Source organism: Musa acuminata, chromosome BXJ2-7, assembly GCF_036884655.1.
Source record: "Musa acuminata AAA Group cultivar baxijiao chromosome BXJ2-7, Cavendish_Baxijiao_AAA, whole genome shotgun sequence".
Classification (NCBI taxonomy): Eukaryota; Viridiplantae; Streptophyta; class Magnoliopsida; order Zingiberales; family Musaceae; genus Musa; species Musa acuminata.
Genome location: NC_088344.1, coordinates 3,804,525 through 3,832,180, shown reverse-complemented (window position 1 = coordinate 3,832,180; position 27,656 = coordinate 3,804,525). Strand labels below are relative to the sequence as shown.

Here is a 27,656-nt window from a genome sequence, read left to right as displayed (position 1 = left end):
TCACTTCTTCTTCTAAGTTTTGAAATGGCAGATAAAAAGCCCTTCTTATGATGCCATCAGATCGCCAGGGTTACTTCGTTGGGCACGAGTAAAAGATAAAAGAGAAGCCTAAGTTACTGTCATTGATCAACATTCTCAGAGTTTTAGACCACGGAAGAGGAGTGATCTTTGCATGGGCGTTCTGAGGAAGGTACACGCAGGGCCAATTCGTAACTTTTGCTTATTCTGAGGTCATTTTGAGGGAATCAAACCTTTGGTTGCATCAAGAAACAAAGAGCTTTAGTTCAAGAATTTAAGGACAGACATTGCCGAATCTTTTTCTCTCTTTTGCTCGTCGTGCATGTCCAAGATCTCACTTTTTCCCCCTTGGCTTTTCCAAATTCTGTTGGTGTGTTCTTCACTTGTTCTTTCCCACGAGAACAGACAGTCCCTTGAGCTGCAGTTCAGTGCATAAAGCATCTTATAAATCTGTCCGAGATAGTCTTGTTAATTACTTAGCTTAATTGTTGTTATGGTGAAGAAGAAATGAGTTTATCTATCCTTTAGACAAGCTGAGTTCAGCTTCCATGTCAAGCTATGTTCTAATTTCGAGGACAAGAAAGCTTATTCTTCGAGAGGTTCTTTTTGTTTCATTAAGACTCTTCCTCTTGGTGTTGCCTCGAGTTCGTTGAATCCATTGGCTTCTCCCTCCTCCGAGAGGAGTCAGGTTTTCCTTCTAGCAGGTTTTACAGCAACGTAAATGTCTTGCTAAATAAGTCTATCTATATTTCTAATCGTAATGATGCCATTCTTGTTACCAAGATGGTGTAAATCTTCCTTTGCAGGGATTTGAGCAGTTTGGCATTTTGATTTTATACTATTTGTTCTAGTTGTTTTGCAAGATATGGAAAATATATTAGCAGATAACACATGTCAGTATTTGATAGTTTCACCTGTGTAGACGTTCTTTGCATAAAATTGTCAGGAACACTCTTCGGATTTGTCTCTTGAAATCCCGTGAAGATTTACATGGAAAATCTAGTGACATGAGTGTTACTTCTCTCCTCTGGATCTTTTCATCAGCTCCTGACCGCCTTGTGTTCTGCAGATGATAAAGAAGAATAATAAGAAGAAAGAAAGATAAGAAAAGGTTTCTGTTTTTTTACTCTCATTTTTGTATTATGTAATGCTTAGGATATGCATGTGTTATCATCCAACTTTTTCTGAAGGGAGTTACTAAAATTCTGTAAAGTTCTTTTTCTTCAACGGCAGTGGTCATTCTATCTTTATCAGAATTTTGATAGAATAAATGAGATTTTCTTTAGCAAAGGATGTTATTTTCTCTCTTTTGCATTTAAGAGCTATGTCAATAACTATCCTCTTGAAAATTCCTTCTCCTGATTTGTTGCAGAACTGCAGAGTATAAAATGTTTCTACTTGCTGATTCTAGTATCTAAAATTTGTACAGTAAAGAGTGGCTTACTAATGACATGTTCAGCATCACTTCCAACATACAAGGAGGTGCTTTTTGCTGCTGCAACTATCTGCTTTTCTGAACAATCTCTATTTTCACCATACTCAGTTCTAAGTGGGCTTTTGGTGTCAGCCTGTCAGATTTTTGCATCGGTCTGTCCCTTGGGCGGCAAGGCATAAGAGTTTCTAATGTTACTTTTTCTTTTTGAAGCAGAGTTGTTCAACTTCTTTAAAGTCCTTTTTCTTTAATAGCAGCATCTGAGTTCATTCTATCTTCATTATAACTTTAATTATCTCGGTGAGATCATCTTTTGCACAGTGATGTTATTTTCCCTCTTTTGCTTTTAAGAGCTACAATCATTATTTACTATCGAAACATATCTTCCTGAAAATTACTTCTCCAGATGATTTATTCAGATAATTGCAATTTAAAATGCTGATTCTGATATTTACAAACATAGTTCGTACTCCATGAAATTAGCATGCAAGGGTTGTTTTTTGCTGCTGCAATCCCTACTTTTCTGAAGATTTCCATCATCAGCATATTAAATGAGAAGGAACAAATGAAATCATGGATTTGTTCAGTGTACATTGATCTTTTGCTTCTCTTTGCATCTTTTTATAAGTCACGAAGTTTCAATTCCTACTGATGCATGATTTCAATCTTAGAGTATACTTACTTTGACAAGGTCTGGGCTAGAAATCCTGAAAAGGATGGGTTGCTTTGTTCCCGTAGAAAAACTTGATTTCCTTGATAGCTCTGTTTCATAACTTGAAGAAGCACAGCATCTGATAAATTGTTTCTCTTCCTTTTTTAAGTTTGCAAAGCTTCAGTGAAGCATCACTGGCTTACCCACACTGAGTCTGTCTTGGGTTCAAGGCTGAAGTTGAAGAAGATGGGATGTTCGACTTCCAAGCTGGAGGATGAAGATGCCGTCCGGCTCTGCCATGACAGGAAGAACTTCATCAGACAAGCTATCGAGCAGAGAGACCGATTTGCTGATGGCCACACTGCCTACATCCAGTCTCTGATGCGAGTCTCCCTTGCTCTACGTAATTATGTTGATGGTGATGAATATAATTTCTTCTTCACTTCCTGCAAGACTTCCCCATCACATCCTATCAGAAGTTTTAACCCAGAGATCATCATGATTCCTATGAAACCTTTTACACCAAAGCAAAAGCAACATGAGAAAAGCACCTGTTCTTCACCGAATTACATGAAAGCAGGAGGGAATCCACTGATCTCCGTGGAGGAACGGTGTGAGTCACCAGCAAATAAGAGCAAGGAATGCTGTTATATCGCATGGCAGAATGGTGCTGATGGATACTTTGCTGCAGAGGCTCCGACCTCGGATGCAGATGCCTCATTCCTCTCTTCACCATATGAAAGACTGAGGCATCCACCAGCATCACCTCAGGCTTCACAATTGGACTTCTTTTGGAACCCATTCTCATCTTATGGATACTCCTATGGGAACAGTCTTGATGAGGTTCTGCTTGATGGTAATACCCATGGGCAAAGGAAGATTTGGGAAGATGAAGGGGTACCTGCACTGGAAGGACAGGCTGACAAGAATGAGAAGGCACGAATGAAGAAGGGGGGTAAGATTAATATTAAGCCCACTGCTGGTAAACAACCAGCTGATGCCTATAAACAGAAAGAAAATATGGATGATATGAAGGAATTCTGGTTGCAAGGTTGGCAGAGGAGTACTGAAGTATCAGAAACTCAAAATGCAGCAGAACTCCTAATCGATAATGATCAGGGAATTGTCAGAGATAGAAATAGCTCACAGGAAACTCCCGGTTTCACTGTTTACATAAACAGAAGACCAACAAGCATGGGAGAGGTCATGAAGGATATTGAAGCCCAATTTGTCAGAATTTGCAATTCTGCTAGTGAACTCTCTACATTCTTCGAAGTCAGCAGCACTCAACCCTCTTCATCCTCGCTACAAGGTGGGTACATCAAGCCTGCTCTCTGATAACAATAATATGTAGGAACCTCGTTATTTTTATCTTCTGATACAGTTTCAAGGATGTTGAATCCAGCTGCTATGGCTCCTTCAACATCTTCACACATGGAGGAATCTCGTGCGGTCCCTGGAAGCCACAAGTCAACACTGGATAGACTGTATGAATGGGAGAAGAAGCTATATGATGAAGTAAAGGTAGTTAAAGCTTTTGAAAGATAGTTACAGAATTTGTAAATTGTAATACAAAGTGAAACTTGTTTGCTTCATTACATCCATATGATTTTGTTGTGCAGTGTGGAGAACGTGCACGAATAGAATATGAAAAGAAGTGCATGCAGCTGAAGATTCAAGATGTGAATGAAGATGAGGCTTTTGTCGTCGATAAGACTAGTTCTTCTTTAAGAGATCTCCAAACTCGACTTAGGGTTTCCATAAGTTCCACTGCATACATATCAGAAAGAATTGAGACATTACGGGACCAGGAATTGCACCCTCAGGTTCTGGAATTGATCCAAAAGTAAGTTACTTTCTACTATTAAGCTTTCTCATTCAAGTAACAACTTCAGTATACTGCATACAATTGTACATTAGAAAAGTCTATAGCTTAATCCATTTTGAATGTATTAGGTCAGATCCAATTGGTGAAAATCCCATGGAAAATAGAAAAGGCAGATCTTGGATGAAAGGGATGCATTCAAGTTTTCAAATAATGTGTTAGATTAATGTATATTAATCTGAAAATGCATACATGTCAGTATACCTGAATGCATATACCATAACTAATGAGCAAATGTAGATACTACATCGCTGACCAGTCAAGCAATCTTGTTGCACTAGAACACAACAACAAGGTTTCTTCCTAAAGAGTGATCTGAGACGCACATGAAAAACAATTTATAGGTCGTTCAATCTGGCATGAAACTACATATCAAACCTTCTGCAGCATATGGTGGTGTTTCATCTAGCCTTTATCGTTCTATTTATCCAGTGCAAGAATAAATTAACAGATATCACTATGATCTTTTCCATATACATGTCATGTTTAGGAGAATTAGAATATTAGGAAAAGAGAACATGATCACATTAAATGGTCAGAGTGAACATGTAACCTTGTTTCTTATTTGGATGTCATATTCCTAATGTGCTTTTACATGCAAAATCTAATAAAACATGCAAGGAAAGGATTGTGATCCCCATAATGTAAGGAAAAACATCAAGGATGCTAATCATCTTTTGCAGACTTTGTTTTATCCTAGATCATAGGTTGTTTATGAAATCTTGCATGCTCTCATTATTCTTTTTATATTCTCTTAGCTTAATTGCATAATTTTTTTCTTCAAAAGAAAAAAAAGTAAGCTGCTTTCAAGTTTTTGTATGTATCCAAATAATCATTCTATTCCCTTCCTCAAAAATTGTGACCAGTTTACCTTTATATAAATTGAAGTTGAACCAGTAATCTTTATAAGGTCAGGCTTTTACCCTAAGAATGTCTCCACCTTTGTGGGTTGGATCAAACACTTCCTTCTACGCAATCAGAGCTTCTCGCCTTTCCTTTGTATTGCGGCGCAGGTTAGCAAGCATGTGGAGGACCATGGCGGAGTGCCACCGGATACAGAAGCATACGATAGACGAGGCCAAGCTCCTCCTTTTCTCGCCCTCCGTCGCTGCCGTATCCGCCGGGATACCACCGCCGAGACCTTCCCGCTTCGCTGCCGCACTCGAGGCGGAGCTCCGGAACTGGGCCTCTTGCCTCGCGACCTGGATCGAAGCCCAGCGGTGCTATGCCCGCGCCCTCGCCGGCTGGATCCGCCGGTGCGCCCCGCCTACGCTCGACGCCGCGGCCTCCACGCCAAGCCGCTCCACCATGGGTGCGCCACCGGCATACGGCGCATGCGTCCGGTGGTCCCGGATGGTGGACTCGGTGAGCGAGGCGGCGGCGATCGACGGGGTGGAGATGTTCGCGGCGGGTGTGGCGTCGGTGGCGGCCGGGCAGAGGAGGGAGGGTGTGGCCGAGGTGGAAGAGGCTGTGGGGGGGCGGGCGGCCGAGCTGGGGCCGAAGGTGGTGTGCGCGGGGCTGGCGGTGGCCGTCGGAGCGGTGGCCGAGTTGGCGGTCAACTCAGCGGAGGGATATGACGAGTTAGTGTAACGAGTTTGGATTCGGTTTGAATTGGTTGGGGCTCCGTTTCGTGTAATAGAATTTTGGCGTTCTATCATATCCTAAAAAAATGAATTCATGAAAAAAATGCCCTTTTAAGTTTTTTTATGGAGAAGTACCTCATTTTAAGAATTCTCCTACTCTATCCTTTTATCTGATACTTTTAATATCATCGATCACCCATCCCTTTATTTCTCCCCTTTTCTATAATACAGTATTTTTAACGATGTTTTAAAATATTATATTATATATTTTTTAATTATGTTATGGTGTTTTTCTAGTATTATTAAAAATACTATATTGTAATATTAAAATATTATAAATGAAATTTATATAAAAAAATAGTATTGTAGTATTTTTTTTTTGTTGAGACTCATAATTTTATTGTTATTGTTGTTATAATTTTTTTAATATTCTTAAAAACATTATGACATAATATAAAATATTATAATTAGATCGATTTATCCTATTATCACAGACTTAGTTAGTTTTGCTTAAGTCGTGTGATACCATTGCGTGTCCCTTCATAAAGAGTCAATTTCTTTGAAACCTTTTATAGTCTCTTAAGAATCTGCAAAAGAAAAGATGAGTTCGAGAAAGCATTTAACTTGGGTTCACACAACAATCATTTTAATAAACATTTGAGAAACAATGCAAATTACAAACATAGACTTCAATAGCTCTAAACGATTGTATAACAAAGGGTCTAAGATGGTTCGTCATGGTCAAAAGTCCTCACAAATGCTTATATGACATTACTACGGAATAAGATAATAAACCAACTCTAGATATTACCCCAAAGGCTTATCTAATCATGTGCTACCTGGGTAGCTCTTGGGTGCTGTGTTAGTTGATACTCTATATCACTCTACGGAGTAAGAAAACCTTCAAAATAGCTGCTTGGATGACTTGTTTATAGATAGTTTTATCTCTATGCAATGATTGCACATAACCTATGTTTACAAGCTTAAAACTACCACAAAAGTCAACCAAAATAGGGTTGTCAAGCCTATCACAAGCTTTCTACATGTTATGCAAAGCATGAACAAAATCAAAATACAAGGATATACACAAGCATTATATCGAACACCCTGTTTATAATTTTATCCATGACATTCTTTTCTACTTATTCCTTTGACATCATTATTGAAGTCTTTGCGGATGGTACATCTCCTCGCCTTTGTTGAATTTTTAATCTTCTGCTCTAGTTGCAATGTGTCTCTCGACTCCTAGCTACTCTTTGTCATTGTTGAGTAGTCAAACTTTGATCAGCTATGTTGTTTCAACTCATTAATAACTCTGACTCTGACTCTTGTTAAGTGAAATGCATATTGGAGCTTTATTGAGATTATCTTGAAGATTTTGATATAATACATCAGTATGTCCGATTATTTCAATGTCCCTCTCGAGTAACCTACGACATGGAATATTTAGAGTTTGTGTTTAAAGGCGAATTAATCTTATTATTATGATCTCATCATAATTCAATTCTCATTGTATAAATCCAAGAACATCACAATATATCCATCATCCAATATAATGTAAGAAAAGTTGTTCTAACAGGACATATATTTAGGAGGGATAAATGGCAATGATAACTTAAATTATGACTTGACAATAAATGGTAAAACGATATATCTAACAGGACATATATTCAGCAAGCACACTTGTTAGATTATGACTCTTCGCCAATGCAACCCCTATTGTGCCCCTCAAGACTTAGCAATATGCTAAGCTTGTTGCATACTTTAGCCTCCTACGAGTATATCCTTCCCATGCAGAAGAAAAAGTTTCAATACTCTATTGGTATAAGTATCAAATTCTTCGAGTTCATAATTTTCCTCACATTTGTAAGTTTTGCATAACTCTTTTGGTCACCGAACAACCTATCCCTCCTTGCACAATTTTATCCTTTGCAAAGCGTCTTGCTTATCTTAAGCATTATCAAGTTTGGTTGCAAACGTCGAGCAGTAACTCAAACTCAGCCATCCCAACTTATATGCGCTATGCATTCTTCCTAGCTCGCTTGTTCTCATGATGCCTCTCGAGAAAGGAGTTGATCATTTTTCTAAATGTCAATCTCGGATGTCCGTTTCTCTAGGTGACTCATTTCCCTATATCTCAACACTATTTCCCTTAAACAGTTGTGCATGCTAGTTGCCCTAAATGCAGTCTTGTTATGTCTCTTACGTTTGCATGCCAAGTATTTCTAAGTGTGCTTATCCCACTTTGAGATTATTTATTACGGATTTAATTGATTTTGCTTGCGGTACCTTTGCATGTCCATTAGCAAAGGGTTAGTTCCTCCGAAACCTCTAATGATCCCTTAAGGACATATAAAAGAGAAGACGAGTTATATAAAACATTTAACTCGAGATACCAAAAATAATCATTTTAGCAAATACTTGATAGGTAATATAAATTATAAACATAGAATTCACAAGCTCTAAACACTTGCACTATAAAGGATCCAAGGTGATCCACCATAGTCAAAAATTTCTGTAAGTGCCCACATGACATTACTAAGGAACAAAGTAGTGAAACAACCATAAACACTACCCCAAAGGCCCATCTAACCATGTGCCACCCAGGTGGTTCTTGGGTGTTGTGTTGGCTAACACTCCGTACCACTTTGCAAAGCTAGAAAACCCTCAAAATGGTTGTCTAAATGGTTTGTTTCTAAATAGTTTTGCCACTACATGACGACTATACATAATCTATGTTTACAAGACAGTAACAACCACAAAAACCAATCAAAATATGATTATCCAGCTTACAAATCCTCTACATATTATGTAAATAATAAATAAAACCAAAAGACATAAATATATATGGAGCATTATATCGAATATACTGTACTGTGTACTATATTATAAATCGATCAAAAAAATAAAAAATGAATAAATGATTGATAATTAAATCAAAGATGTTTTAGGCGTCTAACCAAAAAAAAAAATCTTGGGAAAAGCAATTTTTTAAAAAAAAATTATATAAATTTTTTAAAGACATTGTAATACAGTGTAAAAACATTATAGCCAAATTGCCCATAAGAAAAAGAAAATAATTCTGAAAATGAGGACACTCCCGACAAAAACCTTAAGAGATGACTTTTTTTTTAAGAATTCATCCTCTATATTTATATTTATAATTCCGTTGTTACTAAAAAAGATTTTATTTATATATTTATATAGTTGAGTTTAACCTAGAAGGAATACTCTCCATATCATATTTGATTAGGATGATCGTTCTGGCAAACAGAATATTCACCATATGCATCCCTAAGCATATTGGATTCAGATGCTTGACTGACCACACCCTCAGTTGCTCACATCACAGTATATGGTCAAAGAGACATGTATATCAAAGTAATTGTTACATCCTAAACCAATGAAGAGTTTAAGAGATTCATGGAATGATCCAAGTTGTCATTCGTATGAAGAAAAGAACAGACAAACCCACTGCAGTTTGAATTATGTCCCACAATTGAGGCCATATCTAACAGTTAAAACTTCTGGCAAATCCATTGGGAATGATATCAAGAAGCTAGCAAGAACACCAATTACAATCACCTCAGGATTTGGAGCAATGTCCATCTAACATTTTGTGTATGTGCTGAACAACAATCGACTTTGAAGAATAAACTCTATGGCATATGCACTTCAATCATGGGATGGTTATGCGGTTCTACTACTTCTTGATGTCGATTCTATGACTTGATGCTGGCTATGGCGAGGGACTGGATGCGTGAAAAACCATAGGCGTTTCACTTTTGCTCCTGCCATTTCCATGCTTTGTTCTTCTCCTGTCATGCATCTTTGATTTGTTTTCGGCTTCCTTCTTGGTTGAAGAGTTTTTTATAGTGTTATTGTCCACTTTTGGAGCCTCAAAGAGAATCAGAGAGTTTCCCCCACTCTGAAGCAGTGTGTCTTCCCTGCACTCAGGCAGCTCTTGGATGCTGTCGAGGGTCTCAACTACTTGGTTCATGGCGGGCCTCCCTTTCGGAGTCTGGCTGAGGCATCGATGGACCAATCCAGCCACCACCATGGCTGCTTTCCTCGAGTACTGCCCTTCCATTCTAGGATCTATTATCTTGAGTAGCTTCCTGGTGTGTGTCAAGAAAGGGCGAGCCCAATCAACTAGGTTATGTTCTTCACTTGGTCTACTCTTGTCCATTGCCTTTTTCCCCACGAGCATCTCAAGGAGAACAACACCAAAACCATAGACATCGCTCCTTGCAGTTAAGTGACCTGTGATGAATCAAACTAGTGTATGATAGTGCTTGCCTCCAGATATACCGAAGAATTACTTTAGGAGGACAAAATACTAGTTGAATAAAGGACGTCATTACCGTGATATTCAAACATATATCACAGACTAAATTCAATTGGCACTGTTGATCACCATACAAAGCAATACTCTGAAATAGTGTAATTTCAAATAAAGGTAATGGTTCCTTCAGGGGAGGAAAACCAAAAATCAATCAATGTATCTCAGATTTGAATGTGCTATACAATTGAAAAACGTGAATTAACTAAACCCTGCCGGTGAAGGAGATAAAAATCAGAGTTCACATGATTAATTTCAGAAAACACTTCCTTCACCCATTTGGTCAAACACCCAATCAAATTTAGGCACAATTGATGGAATGGTCTTGGAAAGTAAATTTTAGCAAATCAAGAGATGAGTGGTTGACCAGGTGTTTGGCTAAGTGGGTAAGGATGTATTTCCCATTAATTTTATGAGTTGGTCTTTTAAGCTACTTTTCATCAGAAATATCACAAATATGTTCTGTATAGTCTGCATTGTCCCTCTAGAAGACTTACCAGTCGTTACATACTCAGGAGCTGCATATCCTTCTGTACCCACGACTTGAGTGGAAACATGAGTTTCATCTCCCATGGGTCCCTCCTTTGCAAGGCCAAAGTCTGAAAGCTTAGCATTATAATCCTGCAAAACATGTAGTAGTAGATACAGGAAAGGAAACAGAATGACAGTCTGACTAGTCATCTGGTAACAAGTAAAACAACGCAGCCAAATCTCTCACAAATATTCAGAATTCAGATTACTTGTTTTCTAATATTTTACCTTTGAGTAGTGAGCAAGAGACATCCATAATTCATAATGTTTATGAATACTCTATGGAATAATGACTACAACTCTTTAGGAACTAACAGCAAAGAAAGAATCTAAAGTAAAACTTATAACATAAAGGCTGGCACAAACCGCATCTAGTAAAATATTTGATGTCTTGAAGTCTCGATAAATTATGGGTCTTTCTGCTGCATGAAGAAAGGCAAGTCCTTTTGCAGCACCGAGGGCTATCTTTATCCGAGTAGGCCATGGCATTGTTACGCAAACCCCTGTTAAGAAAGCATTAACGAAACCAAAATACTTTAAAAGCACTCATACAAAACATAAAGATAGTGAAAAAGTAGTTGTTAATGTTATTTTCATTATCTATTATTTAATAATTGCTACTATGAAGACAAACAACCAGGAACTTACAGATAAGTGAAGACTCATAGCGAACAGCAGTTATCAATAAATCCTGATATTTTATGTCTTTCATGCAAATTACTAGCTACCATGTATTGATTTTCTTTGAAGTGTAAAAAGGAAGATCATCGGGCATTCTGCACTGATAAATGTGTGTAGGATTATTTTCCAATGGACTTGATATTGGACATCTTCTAGTTTTGAGATTAATGCAGTGACAAACTGCTAATCATGTTGCATTTGATCCATGTGAGATAGGAATAGTCACATTTTTCCCTGAACTTGAGATTTGATATTGGTGCAGTGATAATCCTTAAGACTAATTCTTGGATTTCAAAGCATCTTCAGCAAAAGTAATAGGCAGAATGGATTTTCATTGTCAACATTTCTTTAACAGTTTCTAAAAGTTGAAAAAAAAAATCAGCAAATATTGTAGTAAAAAAATATATTTTGTAAAGTTCAAAAAGGCTATGATATGATAGCTGTTAACAAGCTTCCAGATTAGACTATAAATTAATTTTCGATAATGGAAATGAACTATACAAGATCCAGCTACTTATGATGGTTAGAAAATGAAATAAACACCAACTTATCATGCAAATAACCCTTCGTCTCACAAATTCTTTCCACCACTTACGTCGAAAAAGATGCCTTTCAAGACTGCCACGAGCCATATACTCATAAACCAGTAGTCTATGATCACCTTCACAGCAGTAACCAATAAGTTTAACAAGATTTGGATGACTTAATTGCCCGAGATAATTGACTTCTGCCTGAAGAACCAAAAGTCGCCCATTAGAAAAATATTCAATATAGAACAATCAAGCTTGATGAACACAAATTGGTCTCCAGAGTTATTTCTTCCATTCACTGCAATAGAGAAAGATACCTAAGATGTATATAAACCACCAATGTCAATTGCTCAGGATATGTGAATGAAGCACCAAGAGAAAAGTCATCTTACCAGTAATCAAGGTCTTCTTTATATATTGAAGCCCTATTTAGCAACTTCCTTTTTTCTCCTAGAATTTGTTCAGGTTCCAAATTTGTCACTGAAGCATTTCATGTTCCATTATTACACAGCTTCGAGTGAACCAACTTGTCAGAACATACTTAGGTATGACTACTTCTGATTACATGTCAAACACAGCCTTCAGGTATAACAATCGTTATTGGAAACTAAATACTTACAAGGAAGGATATAACATAAAATCATTACTCTTTACCTAGTCACTGTAATATTTTACTTAAGATTACCATCAGAACTTTCCATTTCTCTTTTTGTTCATGTAATTCTAAAATCTTAGGGTTGATCAAATCACTCTAACGGCGTTGCACTTTTTTTTATTAAGACAATTTAAACAAAGTAGGGCAACAATTCCAATATCAATCTTCTAAACAAAGTGAAAATATTCATCAGTAAAATAGTTCAAAAAATATCACAACAAGGAAAATACCAGCCATTCCTTGTCCCCCTGAACACCTTCTGGATTCAACTTTTTCACAGCAACTTGGGTAGACTTGAAACCTGGCTTGATGTTCTCATCTAAAAAGCCTCTATATACAATTCCAAAACCCCCATTTCCAAGAATTTGATCTGGCCTAAAATTCTTGGTAGCTGCACTTAACTGGCTATATGTAAATGTGTTGACATTTCCATATCCAGCTACGACCCGCAAGTCTTCGACACCCTTGGGAGGTGGCAATAGGCTTACGCTATTCTGGCGACATGGATCTATTCGTCGATCAACTTGATGCGGTGAGCCAGCAGCTTTCTCTGTTCCAACAGGCAAAATTCAGAAGTGAAATCAGATTAAACCATATGCTAGAAACAGGCTTTCATATAACAAAAGACAGTAACAATAATGCCATACCATATTCTCTTCATATTAACTTTCATTAATTTCATCTGCTAACAGTGTGATTGAACATCCAAGATTTTATGTTTCTGGTCATTGTGATAAATAAATCACATAGAAGATCTTGAACTGCAAAGGGGCTGAGAACCTTGCTAATCTGAAAAGTATGCATAATATGAAACTGTATATTCAAATTTGATGTGAAGATGTCAGCTAAAACTTTGACCGTTAATAGCCTTTATCATGTTAATGCCTTCTTGACACTCTTCTTTCTTTGAGTGGCAAAACTCATCCAAGAAACAGATCAAAACACGTTTTGCTAGGAATCGAGTCAAACTGGAAGTATGCTGGATAGGTATTCAAAACACAGGTCACATTTATTTGTAACTACTAGGAAACAGCTCGAGATCGGTCGCCAAAGGCGAAACTTCGATGGAGAAGAGCCAGATACTCACTCTGTTCCTCCAGAGACAGGCAGCTACCCATTTTGACTCCGGAACGACCCTTCCGGCGAGTCTCCGCGGGTCAATCCGGATTCATGACCTATAACTGGAATCGTTGCGAACTGGCGGCTTTGAATCGAACAATCGCCCGAGAAACGGGGATACGATCAAAAGATCAAAATATCGAACTGGCTCCTCCTCCTCCTCTCGTCTCTCTCTCTCTCTCTCTCTCTCTCTCTGTCTCTCGTCTCTGGTCGGTCGAGGAAATAGCCGGCAAAATGGGTCCCGTTTCTGTCATTTTATTGGACAAATTTACGGAAATGCCACTGCATGGATAATAGAAAGAAGAAAATAATTTAGGGCCAATTCCCGGAAAAAAAAAAGATTAACTTACTTTCCATATTTTGCACGGAGCGTTAAGTTTAAAAAATTTCGAAACAACACTTTTTTTTAATGATTATTTTTTTCCTATTTATCATCGCCCTCTATCGTACCTCCATCCTACTGATCGCCCTCGCCCCTCCCTAATAACGTTCTCCACCTGTTAACCCTCATCGTAATCGACTACGATCCTCAAGTGAGGAGGGAGAAGTCATCCGACAATCCTTGTATTGATAATCATTGACAATAGAAGAGTCCGAAAAAAAAGAAGACGACAAATGATCTGATGGGGGATAGTAGGGTCTGTGGAGGCGATCGCAACCCTCGTGTCCCCTCCGACCTCGTACAAGGGTTGTGGTCGATGAGAAGGGTTGCTAAGTAGACAAGAGTTATAGACAAAAAATTTTAAAAATATTTGGAGTAAAATAATTTTTTTCACGTGGTAGAGGCGATCGGTGGGAACGTCAAAATTTCAAAATAAATGGCTTTTTTTAAAAAAATGAGTCCAATAATTTATTCTCACCTAATATATTATTCATAAGCACAACTAGATTCTCGCGAAGACTTTATCTTTTGTTTTTTTCTTTCATTTCTTTTAAGGTCAATTTCAAGGAGGAAATTTCAACTCGAAACGACGTAGATTGTGTTGACGTTTCCTCGGTGATGGAAATCTGCCATGGAACTATCTGCAAGTCAAAAAAAGAAATGAGATTTTTGTACGGATCACATGCCTCAAACATGCATATTTGCCGATTTCTTTTCTTTTAATCCCTATGCAAATGAGGTTGAAAAGTGTTGGATCAAATTCGGTCAGAGTTTAAGTGTGAAACCTTAAATGGGTTTGAAGAAAAGAAGATGAACTGAACTACATGTAACATCAACAAATTCAAAGTAACATTAACACCACTGATGCATCGACCACAAACCTCGTTCGGCAAACTTGACCTTGCAACGCGTTTTCTCACTGGTAAGAATACAAAATGGGGGAACAGAATTATAATTAAATTGGATTAACACAAGAAAGCTATGTTGAAGCATTAGAAGATAAGCATACAATTAGCAGGAAATGCATCACCCAAATCTGATCTTTCAAACTCTATTGACAGATAATTGCTTTTGTTCATCGGAAAAACAGAAATAAGATCATGTAATATTTTTTTTCTATTTTGATGCAAATGCATGTAAGCCCACAAATAGACCCTTAAAAAAGCTGCTACATTTTAAATAGTCCATCACTGACAAATAGTTCATCATGTTGTTGGTGGGGATCTTTTAAGAAGAATACCAGACCACATAAGTCTAATCTAGATTTTGAATAGTCCATCATGTACAACTGATGACTCATATTAACAACAATTACAGGAATCATTATGACACAAGTTTGGTAAATGTTGTTTTCATCAACACTTGTCAAACTTGGATCAAGACTTTGCACAACAACAAATAATAATGATTATAGAATTAAAGCTTACACAGAAGGGGCTCACCGCCGTTCTCAGCTCCAATCACTCAGGAGCTGTTCTTCTCATTAATAAACAAAATTTCCTAAATAATTGGAAAAAAAAAGAGATCAAGGCAATGCTAGCAGCTACTTATACCAGAAGTCCAATGAAACTAGAGTGGGAACTTTGCTATTCTCCTTGATCGTTAGAATGTAATTCGACTTTTTGCCTCAGAGGATGTGGTACATCAATCAACAGCGCAACTTACCAATTGGATGGAGTTGATTGCAATGCCCTTGGACCTGCTGACAAATTCATTTAAAAGCTTTTCTCAGTAGTATCCATGATTAGAATCATTGCTCCTGCGAGAGGTGCTCCGATCTCGGCCCATCCTCTTCCTGATACTAGTGCGCTGAACACAACGAACCAGTGATTGCACCACTTCTGACATTGCAGGCCGGAACTCAGGCTCCGGCTGGAATAGTTGAAAGAAACATAGAATCAAGTTAACGGCAAGTGCAGCTATAGCTTACGAGTATACAAACTACGTAGATATAACAATTTTAAGATGGATTTCACATCACCATCAACCCTCAACAAGAAAAGAAGGTTCCATAAGCAGAATTATGTCATACTTAAAATGTGTAGCACAATTTCTGCCCCATGCTTCTCAGGAATCTCAAGCGGTGCAGGCAAAATGGAATGGTATACCATGGAAGATTGAGAAAGCACTTTACCTGAATACAGAGAGAGATGACATCAGCAAATCGAGACAATGACTTTGGCGGATAGAGGCCACGGAGGGCCGGGTCCACCATCTGTGCCAACGCATCAATGTCATGAAGCTGTGATGCTGCCCAGCGAACCAATGACTGTTCAATTTTTGGCTTCGAACTGAAGAAATTAAAAACAGCAATTAGACTACAAAACTACATGTAGTGCCCCTTTGAGCAAACAATATGAACAAAGATGTTTTGAGTTACAAGAGCATGCACTAGTAGTTCATAAGATTATTTCACTTCTATTTACATGATACACTACATGCATCGGCAAGAATGATGAGTGATAGTATCTGAATCTTATTCTCTCAGCTGTACATTTTGTCAGAAAACAAATCAATTTAGTTTAAAATTTTATGAAAAGACTACCAAAAATGCAGGAATCTCTAGTTACCTGTCATAGGGCTTACGACCTGTCAATAGCTCCAGCATGACAACTCCAAAGCTGTAGACATCACTCTTCATTGAATAGGCAGAAGGTTTTGTGCATTCAGGAGCATTGTATCCGGGGCCCAAGTTCTCACTTGTGTCCTGATGCAAAAAAGATGTGTAAGTCACTGACTCAGTATAGTGGTGTCAGATGTCATGCATTGTCCCTTGATATTTGCAAATGAACTTTAGTTGAAACCTCAAAGAAGATGACTAGACCACAGTCGGCCAAGCATGGGTTTAGCTCAGTATCAAGCAAAATGTTTGAAGACTTTATGTTTTTGTGAACCACAGATGGGGCACAGACCTCGTGCAAGTACCTGAACAAAAATTAATTATCAGATGAAATTGGGAAATATGTACAATTTGGTATGGATATACGAGCTACTGAAATACCTTACGATATCAATGGTTAATAACAAAATATGAAGATTAATAAAGCTAAAACTTAAACCACTTGGTTCAATTATTATGGACGAACATACTGGTCAAGCCACTGGATGTCAACAAGGCCATCTAGCTTATGCGATCTCTCATAAAGAATGAACCAGGATAAGTACTTGAGTCTATGGCTTATGTTTTGATGCATTATCAAACCAAAAAGCTGTTAATCCTCCCTTCAAGTGTCTAGACAGAATGCATGATAATTATAAAGCACAACATGGTGGCAACCCATTAGTCAAGCACAGACAAGGTTATAAAAACTGCAAAAGGACACCTGATGAGTTCCATGTCAGAGCTGAAAAGCAGGGTTCTTACACTGACAGTTTTAACTTGATACTGACAATGCCAAATAAAAATATATATTAGTACAATTACTTTTTTTGATTTTGTATTTTATTAAAAGAATAAATATTTACAAAAGTAATTGTCCACATACTCATGTATGTCAAAAAGATCAATGTTCGCAGAGAAGCACGTCTTTAAGTAGATTTTCAATAGCAAGACTGCACAAAAAACACTCAATAATTCAACTAGTTTACAGTTGTAACTTAAGCATTTCATCCAGTTCTTTCTCCAAGTTTCGCTTTACTCAGGTTTGTTAGATTGTTATTCAGAAAAGCATATTCAACAGCTAAATGAGTGTGTCAAAAATCAAATAATAGAATCACAAAGGATGAGTTGGCAAAACATATTATGAGAAAATGAAACCACTTGATATATTAGTGTAACCATAAATATAACCGGTTCTAAAGATAGTACCGTATTTTGTAATCTAAACTGTGTTTTCTAAATGATTGTGTTGAATTACTTTCAGAATCATTTATCGGAATGCAATATAACATTAGGTATCTAGTGGGGGAAAACAAGTGCTTGCTATGACTATCGTTTCCACTTAGATAGCATTTTAATGATAGATACTTACTCTATAGCACGGGCTGTCCCAAGAGCAATCCTCACTCTAGTGTCCCAGGTCAATGGTCTGCTATAATCATCCGATAAATGTAAAAATCCATGGAGAGAACCATTCTGTTGTAGTTCATATACTAGGAGTTGGTAGCCAGATGATGAGCAATAACCCAAAAGTTCAGCGATGTTTGAATGATGCAACCTGGAGATGCCAGAGACTATCTCCATAAAATCATAAGAACAGCTTCCTGATAAATTTAATGTCTCTATCTTCTTAACAGCCAAAACCTGAGAAAGGCAGAAAGCATCATAAATGATGAATATTTGAATCACACTCAGTCACGATAATAATAAATATTTCTGATGTAAAAAGGATAAAGCATAGGAAAGACATGAAATAGCATAATATCTCTAAAAAGCAACCATGTGATGTCTATTTATATTATATCATATGGACAAATCCAATTTTAATGTACCATCTCAATTAATCTGGGGGGTATTTGATCCGAAACTTGAAAACTACACAAGTAGATATTATTAAAAGTTTTTAATAGTCAGACTCAAACTAATAAAACATCACATTTTTGCTATTCCTACATAAGTATCACATTTAAATAACCCAATTCAGTTATTTTCCATGTCGAGACCTGAGTGTCAATTACATGTCAATTTGATAAGCCATGCTCCTCTTATAGGGAGGAATGCTCTCCCTTTACCTTTTCAACATGTAGAATAGGGATAATGCTCCTCTTATAGGGAGGAATACTCTCCTTTTACCTTTTCAACATGTAGAATATGGATAATATTTAAATCCATAAGTTACCTTCATCCTAAACCACCCGTCTGTATAACATACGGAAAAATTAATATATGTATATTCTGTCCATTGCTGTCAATGTGCACACAATGTACATGCATATAATGTTTACATATGTAGATGCACATATGTAATGTGTATACAAGGAGAGGAGCATGGTTTGCATCTCTAGAAGGATGTTCAGGCTATTTTATTTTTATTTTTTGCTTCCATGCAAATAATTTAAATTCATAAGTATAGACTCAATAAGTCAAGCATGACCCCATTTTGCCAGGTATGGTTTACCCATAAAGAAAGGTTGCCATGCTCATCTACTGTCTGAATTGAGCTATACTCTAAAAGTTCAAGCTAGACGCAAGCTTTAGCAATTGGTTTAAGCCAGCAAACTTATAAGATAAGATGAGCTATATTTCATATACACATCCTGAGCAATAAAACCAATTTCGATGAGCGGCTACTTCAAAAATGAGATCATGAAATCTATCAACTAGGGGAATCAGCTTTATATATAAAATGCAAATAACATATACATGAATACAACGACCTAGGACTTTTGAGATGCATTGCTTTTACAAAGTGAGCAGTAATAAGCATTAGTCCAGCCCATCTAGTAATAAATAATTGCTGATAAAGCCAACACTAAGTAGCAAGACAAAAAGAAAATTGTTATTATTCATGTTATGATCATATGACATGAAAACGTGACATTGGTTGGCTGTCATTGGCTATGTGAAATCATGTTGCCAAAAACATAGCATGTTATTTTCATGACTTATCCATACATATGACTGAGACCGACTATCTTTGAACACCATGTACATGCTCAATGAAAAAAGATAGAAGAAAACAGATTATTTAGGATCATTTTCAAGTAAATTCAACATTTTCCAAATGTAATTGTACCTTCCCATCATTAAATTTTGCCTTGTATACACATCCGATGTTACCTTGCCCAAGAAGGTGGCTAGAGCTAAAGCTTCCGGTAGCAGCTTGCAAGTCAGTTAATGCATAAATAGTGAGACTAACGGGATCTGTGCTCCCTCTGGAATTAAGTTTATTTGCAAACTCATTATCATTGTATGTTTTTTGGGTTTCAGCTGCTGGTGGTTTAAGCTCCATGGAAGATGTTTCTATAGCCTTTATGTCAATTGAAGAAGAAGAATCCTTAAGCCCTGCTAGTGACTCCAAAATTTATCATATTAAAAAATTTTATAATGACCAAGAAAAGGAAAATTTCCAACAAAAAAGTACAGAAGATTTGATTTAACAGATATGAGTTCCATTGCACCAAGATTCATTACTAAATCAAATTGCTGCACAGATTTCATTCTGAGAGGGAAAAAAATGAGTGTTATAGAACTAAACCAGAAACTGACTTTGGCAACAAGATCAAGTGTATTATGTACATATCATATGGTCATATGAACAAGGCCCATCATGTTATAACTCTGATCAGTAATTACTCTCTGATCATCCCTCAAATAAGTCCAACTAATTGTCTAGAATGGGTTTCCTCGCAACATAGTAGCAAATTGGACCTCATTAAATTTCAGATCCGAAGAATTTACTTCTGATTTGCTTTACAAAGAAAATAGTGAAGATAAACAGTTAATTTTATTAGTGCTAAACCAAAAAAAAACTCTAATCAGCTTCTTATTGAAATATAGCAACTTTAACAATCACGTCTCCAAACTTGATGGACAAATTGAATTCTGTGGTCAAGTAATGTTCCTGAAATTGCTAGAGTAACAAAAGGACTTTAATGTTAAATATGTTGCCTTGTCTTAGTTTCTCACCATAAGGCAGCATCATGCATATTCAATTACCATTAGTAATAATATAAATTAACAATTGCCATACAATCGGTTTAAGCTTTCCTTTAAAACAACATATTTACAATATATAAGAGTTAGCTTGCTTCTAGCTTCAGAAATAAACCCATCTTCTATCAGTTATTTATGTTAAGGTGCCCACAACAACAAGTGTAAGGTCTCAAGTAGTTGGGGTTGGCTACAATGATGTTTTCCTGCCATGAAATCCATCAAGTTTATTTTTAATGTTTCTAATATATTTTTTTTCTTATGCTTTTCTCCACCTCTTCTTGCACCACAATTCTAAATTATTTCACCTGATCTAAGATATACCACTTTAAACATGTTCCCTCATTATAAGTTGAGACATTAATACCTTAATCATTTGAGAATGTTAAACAGTTTTTCTAACCTCACATCCATCTCAAGGAAACTAACTTCTCCTATATGTTATATATTAACTTTCTTGTCCATAAAGCATCTATAATCTCACTACTGTCTTATAAAATTGACATATGATGGCCATACCACTACAGAGACCCCTCTTGATTTTAATCATCCTAGTTATCATATGCCACACTCAACAAGTCCCTGTCGACTTCCATACTATGTGGATCTTGTATATCCTATGGTTAACCCTCATGTAACCTGAACTGCAAGTGTCACTTTTAAACTCTAGTGAACTGTAAACATCATGATTGTATTGCTCTTGTAAAAGTTCACGTATCCCAAATACAGCCATTAATGCATTAGGAACTCCTAATAAATAGCAAATATTATATGCTTGATTTTCTTAGATCCCAAATAAAAGGTTCTCATTGGAGCTGTTGCCAGAATTCATATAACTGCCACTAGTGCCAGAACAATTCTTCCTGTGCCATCAATGATATGCATGCAATAAATAATTATGTTAAGATTCTGAATGATTAACATGATGAAAGAAAATACCTGTAAACTTATTGTCTGCTAGAGGACTAAATGATCTGTTATGGCTGAGTCGTTCGTCAGTATAATGAGATGAACCTGAAGATCTTCGCTTAACCAAAGCCAATAAAATAAGGGCCACAACTAACACAGCTATCAGTATCACAGCAATGACTGCACCTTTCAGGTCTGAATGTTGTTTTCCTTTTTTAACTTTGTTATGTTTGGCATCTTTAATTGAGCTTTTGTGGCTTTTGCCATTATTATCTCTAGCTGTAACCATACCTGGAGGTGGTTTTCCAGTTGACCAAGAATTTCCTCCAACCCTTCAGAAAATAACCAACAGAAAATACTCAACAAAGCAGAAAATCCACAAAAACCAAAAAAGCAACCAAAAAAGAAGCATAATCCTACTCACTTAAGATTATTTATACTTTTCAATTTGTTGGGAATCCATCCGGTGAACTGATTGTTCTGAACATTCCTAGTGGCATAACAACAAAACCTCATTAAAGATTGATTGAATAATTGGCAAGTTAGCTGACTTACAAGAAGCAAGCAATTGTTAAATTGTTTAATGTGTTGAGCATAATTAATTCAGCAGTAAAATATGAAAACAGATACTGACAAATGGGATGTCATATATCGGCAAAAACACAACAATTTTAACAATTTTCCCTTCTATTTTGAGCTGTAAAGAGTTGAATGTCTCTTGTGCAATTAAGTTTCTCTTCTCTATCTGAGACCCTTCCCATGTAAGTGCATAATATTTCTGCAAGTGCATAATCCTGGAATCCTTATAATTCTTGTATAGTCAAAATATGTCACTTTTTTGACTTTCTGTTGCTTAAGTACATTTTTAAGCATAATTTATATAACCTTCCATTTTAAGAAACTAAAAGATTTTACTGAATTGTTATAACAAGATAAATTGAAACTAAAAGCATGTCACCATGTACTTGAACTAAAATTCTCTAAAATTTACATAAGTACTTGCTATCATGGCAACCAATCACATATCAAATTGAAAAAGGTAAGCACCATTAGCATCTGCAGAACTTTTTCCAACGAAACTGAATTACATATGGTATTGCAAACTTCACATCCAATTTTCAAGCAGATGAAAGGGGCATATACATCATAACCTGATTATTAAGCAATACATACAGGTTTTCTAAAGATAGAGTGGCAAGAACATCAACTGAACCACTTAACTGATTGTTCTGCAAATTCCTGAAAATTCAAATGCTTATTAGTTTAGAACGAACTCACAAAGATAGATTGAAGGAACAATTGAGTTGCTTACAAAGTTTTGAGACTCGAGAGAGATCCAAAGCTATTAGGCAGGTTACCTGAGAAGCGGTTGAATGAGAGATCCCTGATGTCATAACTCGAACTTAGTAATAATAAAATATGGCCATATGCACAAAGCTCATACATGAGAACAAGAGTATTACACAGAAACATAATTGTTAAGTCCTAAATACAAACAACATCTGTGACCAATGATGCTAGAACAGAAAATGCTATCAGATAAGTGAAAACCAAGCTATGACAACACCTGCAAGATCACCATGGTTTATTTGAGAGATCACCCAACTAGCTCAAGTAGATTATCACATAAATACAGAGGAAAAACATATTCTAATGTATAGTGAATCCAACGATGAATGGTACTTGTAATTCCATTCTGACATCATCTATTGAACAGTACATAACAGGTGTATACTTGTTTTTAATCATTCAAACAACAACAAGCAGATAAACCACTACATCTAATCGAGATATTGATATTATTGCAGCAGAATAAAATCCAGCGCTATCTTTAAGCATCATAAAATATATATTATAATGTTCATAAGTTTTCAGATAGGGCTACCAAGTCATTTTTTATGAATCATCTACCACCAATCTAACATTGTGATCATGCACCATTATACTGATCTTCATGGTAGTCAAACATGATATCTATAATACATAAAACTGGACAATGTTAGAAGGAACTTGAATAAGGTTCACTTGCGAGGTTCATCTGATCCATAATGGCTGCATCACTGGAATCCACCTTAGAGATATGCATGACTGGCATCATCATTGTAGATACTTTCTAGTGCTGGAATAATTGTTCTACGTTTCTATGGCACCCCAACAAACGCAAAATCTATAATTGTTTAGACGTCTATGGAGCCCTAATAGTTCCAAATAATAGTATATTTGACTAGATGAGCATACTATTAGTAAATCTCAGTTAAGCATTCTGGCTCAAATGGTCCAAACATGTCTAATATAATTTCTTGGGTCAATGAAGGAGCTTACTTGCCTATTCAGGATAAACTTCCCTAGTGAATGTTATTTGTTAATGATATTATTTTGATTAATGAAATTAGTTGAGATTAATTCTGAACTTAAGTATTGGAGACATATGCTAGAAAGGGTCTGTTTAATTTCAAAAAAATAGTTTTCTGCCTTTCATCCCATCTTTATCTTTATTTTTCAATTCATTTATGGCAAAACATATTTATATATTATAAATCAAAATATTTCTTTCTTCTTTCTTTTTTGTCTCTTCTGCAATTTGTAGTGGTGGTGGTGTCAATGGTAGCAGGGATGATGATGGTGGTGGTAGGAGCAGAGCTACTGAAGGTGGAGAGTGAGGCTATTTGTAGAGGTAGTGTTGTAATGATAACGAAGGTGTGGTGGTGATGGTGGCAGCAACAATGGTGGTAATTTTGGTGAAAGCAGCGACACCAATAGCAAAATTGGTAGCAGCAATAATGAAGGAGGTATTGGTGGTTGGCCATAAAGTAGTGGTAAGTGGTAAGGATGGATTGTAAGTAAAGCACGGGTGGTTAGGTATGGCAAAGTATTCAATCTGCATCCATCAACACTAGAACACACGACTCAGATCCAGTTTTGTAATTATCCATCAACACTTGTTCTAGTGTAATTATACACTAGAACACAAGTTGATTAATATTGTCAATAGATAAGTCAATCACTTAATGCCTCAACAATATAACTTATTCAACGTGATAAAATATACTAATGAAGATCACTAAAACAAATGTCTTGTTTCAGGAAAAGAATCTTGTCAGGTAGTAAGTCATTGGCAACATAGTAGCAAACTAACTTCTTTGTATCACAGAAATAGGATAGATTGTGCTACTATGTACTAATCAAGCAGTAAATGTCTTACAGCAGTGAGAGACTAGAAAGCTCTCCAAACATATCAGTCAACTGTCCACTGAGCTGATTACTGGCAAGATTCCTGCACCTCCCCATCAAATGAACTAATCAGTAAAGCCCATCGAGTCAAATGGGAGCATATGCAATGAAATTCAAATTTTCTTACAAATACTTAAGATGATTCATTTGAGAAACTGAATAAGGAATCCCTCCAGTAAGTGCATTTCCAGCAAGATTTCTGCATACATAAAAAGATGCCAAGATGAATAAATAATTTATATCCAACTAATATGTAAGAAATGTAACCATACAAATCATTGAAATCTCATTTATACATTAGCCTTCTTATAATGTTCAAAAGAATAATTAAATATAATTACAACTACACAGGTATTCCAAACTGATTTATTGTAGATAACTTCGCGTTTCACTAAACCTTTTATGTTCCTGTAAAATGCATTGGAGATTACAGTAATCACTGGCTAGAAAAATAATTTGATCAACATGCAATGTTTTGAAGTGTGACTTACAAATGAGTGGTGTTAGGAGGAAGTTGGTAAGGTATATCACCATTAAGATTGTTCTTGCTCAAGTCACTGTACAAAGACAAGGAAAAAAAAGGGTACTAAGTTGCAACATCAATATGCCTAAACAAATAAGAAATTGGTTCTTACAAATAAGTTACTGAAATCAAGCTAGAGAGTTGGTAACCCATTGTACCAGTCAATTGAAGACCTGAGAGTGTGCTGGTTGACAAAAAGAAGAAAACACACAATTATGTGACTTCTGAAAATAATGACAAAATATAAAATATCTTTCATAAGTTTCCAATCAAATATTATTAGAAAATAAAAGCATGATAGGCACACTTGTGAAATGAACCTGAATGGTTGATATAATATAATATTAAAACCTATATACTTTTAGTATGAATAAACAGTATTTGTATCTGTTTCAAATCACTACCTTCCTCCTTAAGAACTTTCCAAGTGAGTTTGTTCTTAAATGTTAAGCTACATAAGTAAAAGGCATAATCCAGAAACCTTCCTTTCTACACAGTATAAGTTATTAATTCTTAACACTGAAAGTAGCTGCCTGGAAAAGTCTAAACATTGATGGTGTTTTACATTTTCTAGCAATGCTCTAAAAGCTGCAACACCATACAAGCAGTCAACAAAACCACAGATATGCTTATGCAGCTTATATCATATGTTCATCATGACCAAGTGATGTATGTATTCTTGCAACTAAACTTTATACAATATATACATCCACATCCTGCTCTGCCATGACCACAACTCTGCTTGGATTCACGCCGGTAGTTGCAGTCAAACTAGATATTTATCCTACAAATGTGATCATTTGATGACTTACATCAGTGAAAGTATCAAGAAGTTAATTAAGTTTAAGTAATTGGTATAATATTTAACATGGCATATCAATTATATGGCAGATGCTGAAGGAAAAAATTGGTCTATATGGAAACATAATCTGCATATGCAAAAACATACTCCATGTAGACTGCAAACCTAGATGCATAATACCACATATAGCTTACTCATAGGCCTCATCTGCAGTGGTTCAGATAGCCGTATCAGCATCTACGGCCACATCAAATGCAATTTAGAATAATGCTGGATGGTACGATGATGATGATGACTGAATTACACCGACCGAAGGTAGGAATCCAAGAAAACAAAACAGTCCTACATTTTTGTTACGGATGAGCCAGAGCACTTGATGCCTTTCCAATTGTTGCCACAGGGGTCACCACCGCTGGAACTCCAACCAGTCAGCTGAGAGGGGGAATTTAAGCTGCTATACATAACATTTAAGGCAGAGACTGCAATAAACATATAAAATCATTACTGCAAAAGAGATGAAAAGAAAAGACACCCTAAAATCGGATAGTTCTACGATCGACATATTCTAAAGAAGCCATCCCATGTAAGGATGTTGAATGAGACAACGAAACTATTTTCCGAGTCTTTCAGACTCGCTCGAACATTTCATCAAAGGCCTTGTTGGAAAAAGTACATCGATTGGCCACTATCACTAGAGAACGGAAAACGGAAAGCTCGACATATCGGTTACCATCGGCCTGGTCGGTGTTGCCGCGGACAAGATCGGAGAGCCGCAGAAACAGCAAGAGCGGCAGCACTCGTGGGAAATATCGAGCCATCTCGGAAGGCACGGATCTAGGGCTTGGACGATCCTTCCATGGAGACGAGGAGTGAAGGGGGTGAGCGGACGGGAGCCGAGGGTGCCGATGCCGCGAGAGGCGAACCTTCGGTGGTTCCTCTGGGATACATTCGCGCCTCCTATGATTACGGTCTCGAGGAGCGGGTCGAATGAGGAGGAGGAGGAGGAGGAGGTAGTGCTGGTGCTGGTGCTGGTGGGGATCGCCATTGGAGGAGGCGGAGCGGAGCCGCGAGAGTGGCGGAGAGCCTCCGGCCTCGTTATGTCTACTGCCCTTCGCCTCGGCAGTGGATTTTAGTGTTGGGACATTTCCAATATTATGAGTATTGACGTTTCTGCCCTCTCAAATTTGAAATGTGTATTATTTATCTTAATGATATTGACCCCAATTAAGTCTTTTAAAAAAGACTACAACTAACATAGAAATCAATTTATGGTAGTTGCAATATTTTTTAATAGACTTAGTTTTGATAGAGCTATTACTATAATAAATAATATAAATTTTATTTATGAGGAATTAAATCCATTTATAACACAGTAATAATCAATCCAAATCCAATGGTCTAAGGGTGTAACCAAGTATTACGCTCATTTTCTTGAACATCTTAGAAACTATGGAAAATAAGTGAGCCTTTTGATATTAGGAGAAATCAAAAAAATAAATATATTCATAGGAAAAAAATAAGATCGACCCAAAAAATTCACTAGATATATATTTTTTAGAATTAATCAAAAAATAAAATAATTAATGATAAAGAATATATTAACGATCAATTATCATCCGATATGTAAGTGTCATATGAAAATTAACATGAAATAAGAGGGATTTTGGTCACCCTCGTACCTCTACCAAAGTAGTTACAAGTCGTCTCTTCCAAAGCTTGATATAAAATATAATCTTTATGTTTTGTTAAGAGATTCTTTTAAAAAAATATATATATTCGTTCGATATTC

The 27,656-nt window shown here is 36.5% G+C and overlaps 3 protein-coding genes and 1 long non-coding RNA gene across 7 annotated transcripts; 1 reads left to right on the top strand and 3 right to left on the bottom strand.

The window, feature by feature from the left end:
* Positions 1-317: 317 nt before the first annotated feature.
* Positions 318-5,051, bottom strand: LOC135616701 (uncharacterized). Of its 3 annotated transcripts, XR_010488447.1 has the most exons (5): positions 4,911-5,051; positions 2,654-3,558; positions 2,133-2,548; positions 933-1,081; positions 318-436 (listed from the first exon to the last, which is right to left on the bottom strand). It is a non-coding gene; the product is annotated as an uncharacterized LOC135616701 (long non-coding RNA). The 3 variants fall into 3 exon arrangements; XR_010488448.1 differs by lacking the exons at positions 318-436; positions 933-1,081 and having other exon boundaries at positions 1,930-2,556; XR_010488446.1 differs by lacking the exons at positions 318-436; positions 933-1,081 and having other exon boundaries at positions 1,930-2,548.
* On the top strand, positions 2,349-5,709 carry LOC135586410 (protein ROLLING AND ERECT LEAF 2-like). The gene is made up of 4 exons (XM_065116172.1): positions 2,349-3,414; positions 3,508-3,626; positions 3,725-3,948; positions 5,001-5,709. Exons 1-4 carry the CDS (start codon positions 2,349-2,351, stop codon positions 5,575-5,577), a joined length of 1,986 nt encoding a protein of 661 aa, XP_064972244.1. The 3' UTR covers positions 5,578-5,709.
* Positions 5,710-9,082: 3,373 nt separating this feature from the next.
* On the bottom strand, positions 9,083-13,637 carry LOC135616698 (probable serine/threonine-protein kinase PBL17). Its single transcript, XM_065116173.1, has 6 exons — positions 13,397-13,637; positions 12,540-12,859; positions 11,720-11,855; positions 10,810-10,946; positions 10,410-10,533; positions 9,083-9,833 (listed from the first exon to the last, which is right to left on the bottom strand). The coding sequence occupies exons 1-6, from the start codon at positions 13,425-13,427 to the stop codon at positions 9,310-9,312; spliced, it is 1,272 nt and encodes a 423-aa protein (XP_064972245.1). The 5' UTR covers positions 13,428-13,637; the 3' UTR covers positions 9,083-9,309.
* Positions 13,638-15,035: 1,398 nt separating this feature from the next.
* On the bottom strand, positions 15,036-26,951 carry LOC103991094 (protein STRUBBELIG-RECEPTOR FAMILY 5-like). Of its 2 annotated transcripts, none has more exons than XM_009410455.3 (16): positions 26,598-26,951; positions 26,214-26,346; positions 25,178-25,249; positions 25,034-25,099; positions 24,670-24,741; positions 24,514-24,585; positions 22,624-22,695; positions 22,485-22,550; positions 21,736-21,801; positions 21,342-21,643; positions 19,486-19,754; positions 17,782-18,053; positions 16,615-16,735; positions 16,381-16,517; positions 15,945-16,101; positions 15,036-15,682 (listed from the first exon to the last, which is right to left on the bottom strand). In XM_009410455.3, exons 1-16 carry the CDS (start codon positions 26,683-26,685, stop codon positions 15,539-15,541), a joined length of 2,109 nt encoding a protein of 702 aa, XP_009408730.2. In that variant the 5' UTR covers positions 26,686-26,951; the 3' UTR covers positions 15,036-15,538. The 2 variants fall into 2 exon arrangements, with proteins under 2 accessions (XP_009408730.2, XP_064972243.1); XM_065116171.1 differs by having other exon boundaries at positions 22,533-22,550.
* Between the last annotated feature and the right edge of the window lie 705 nt (positions 26,952-27,656).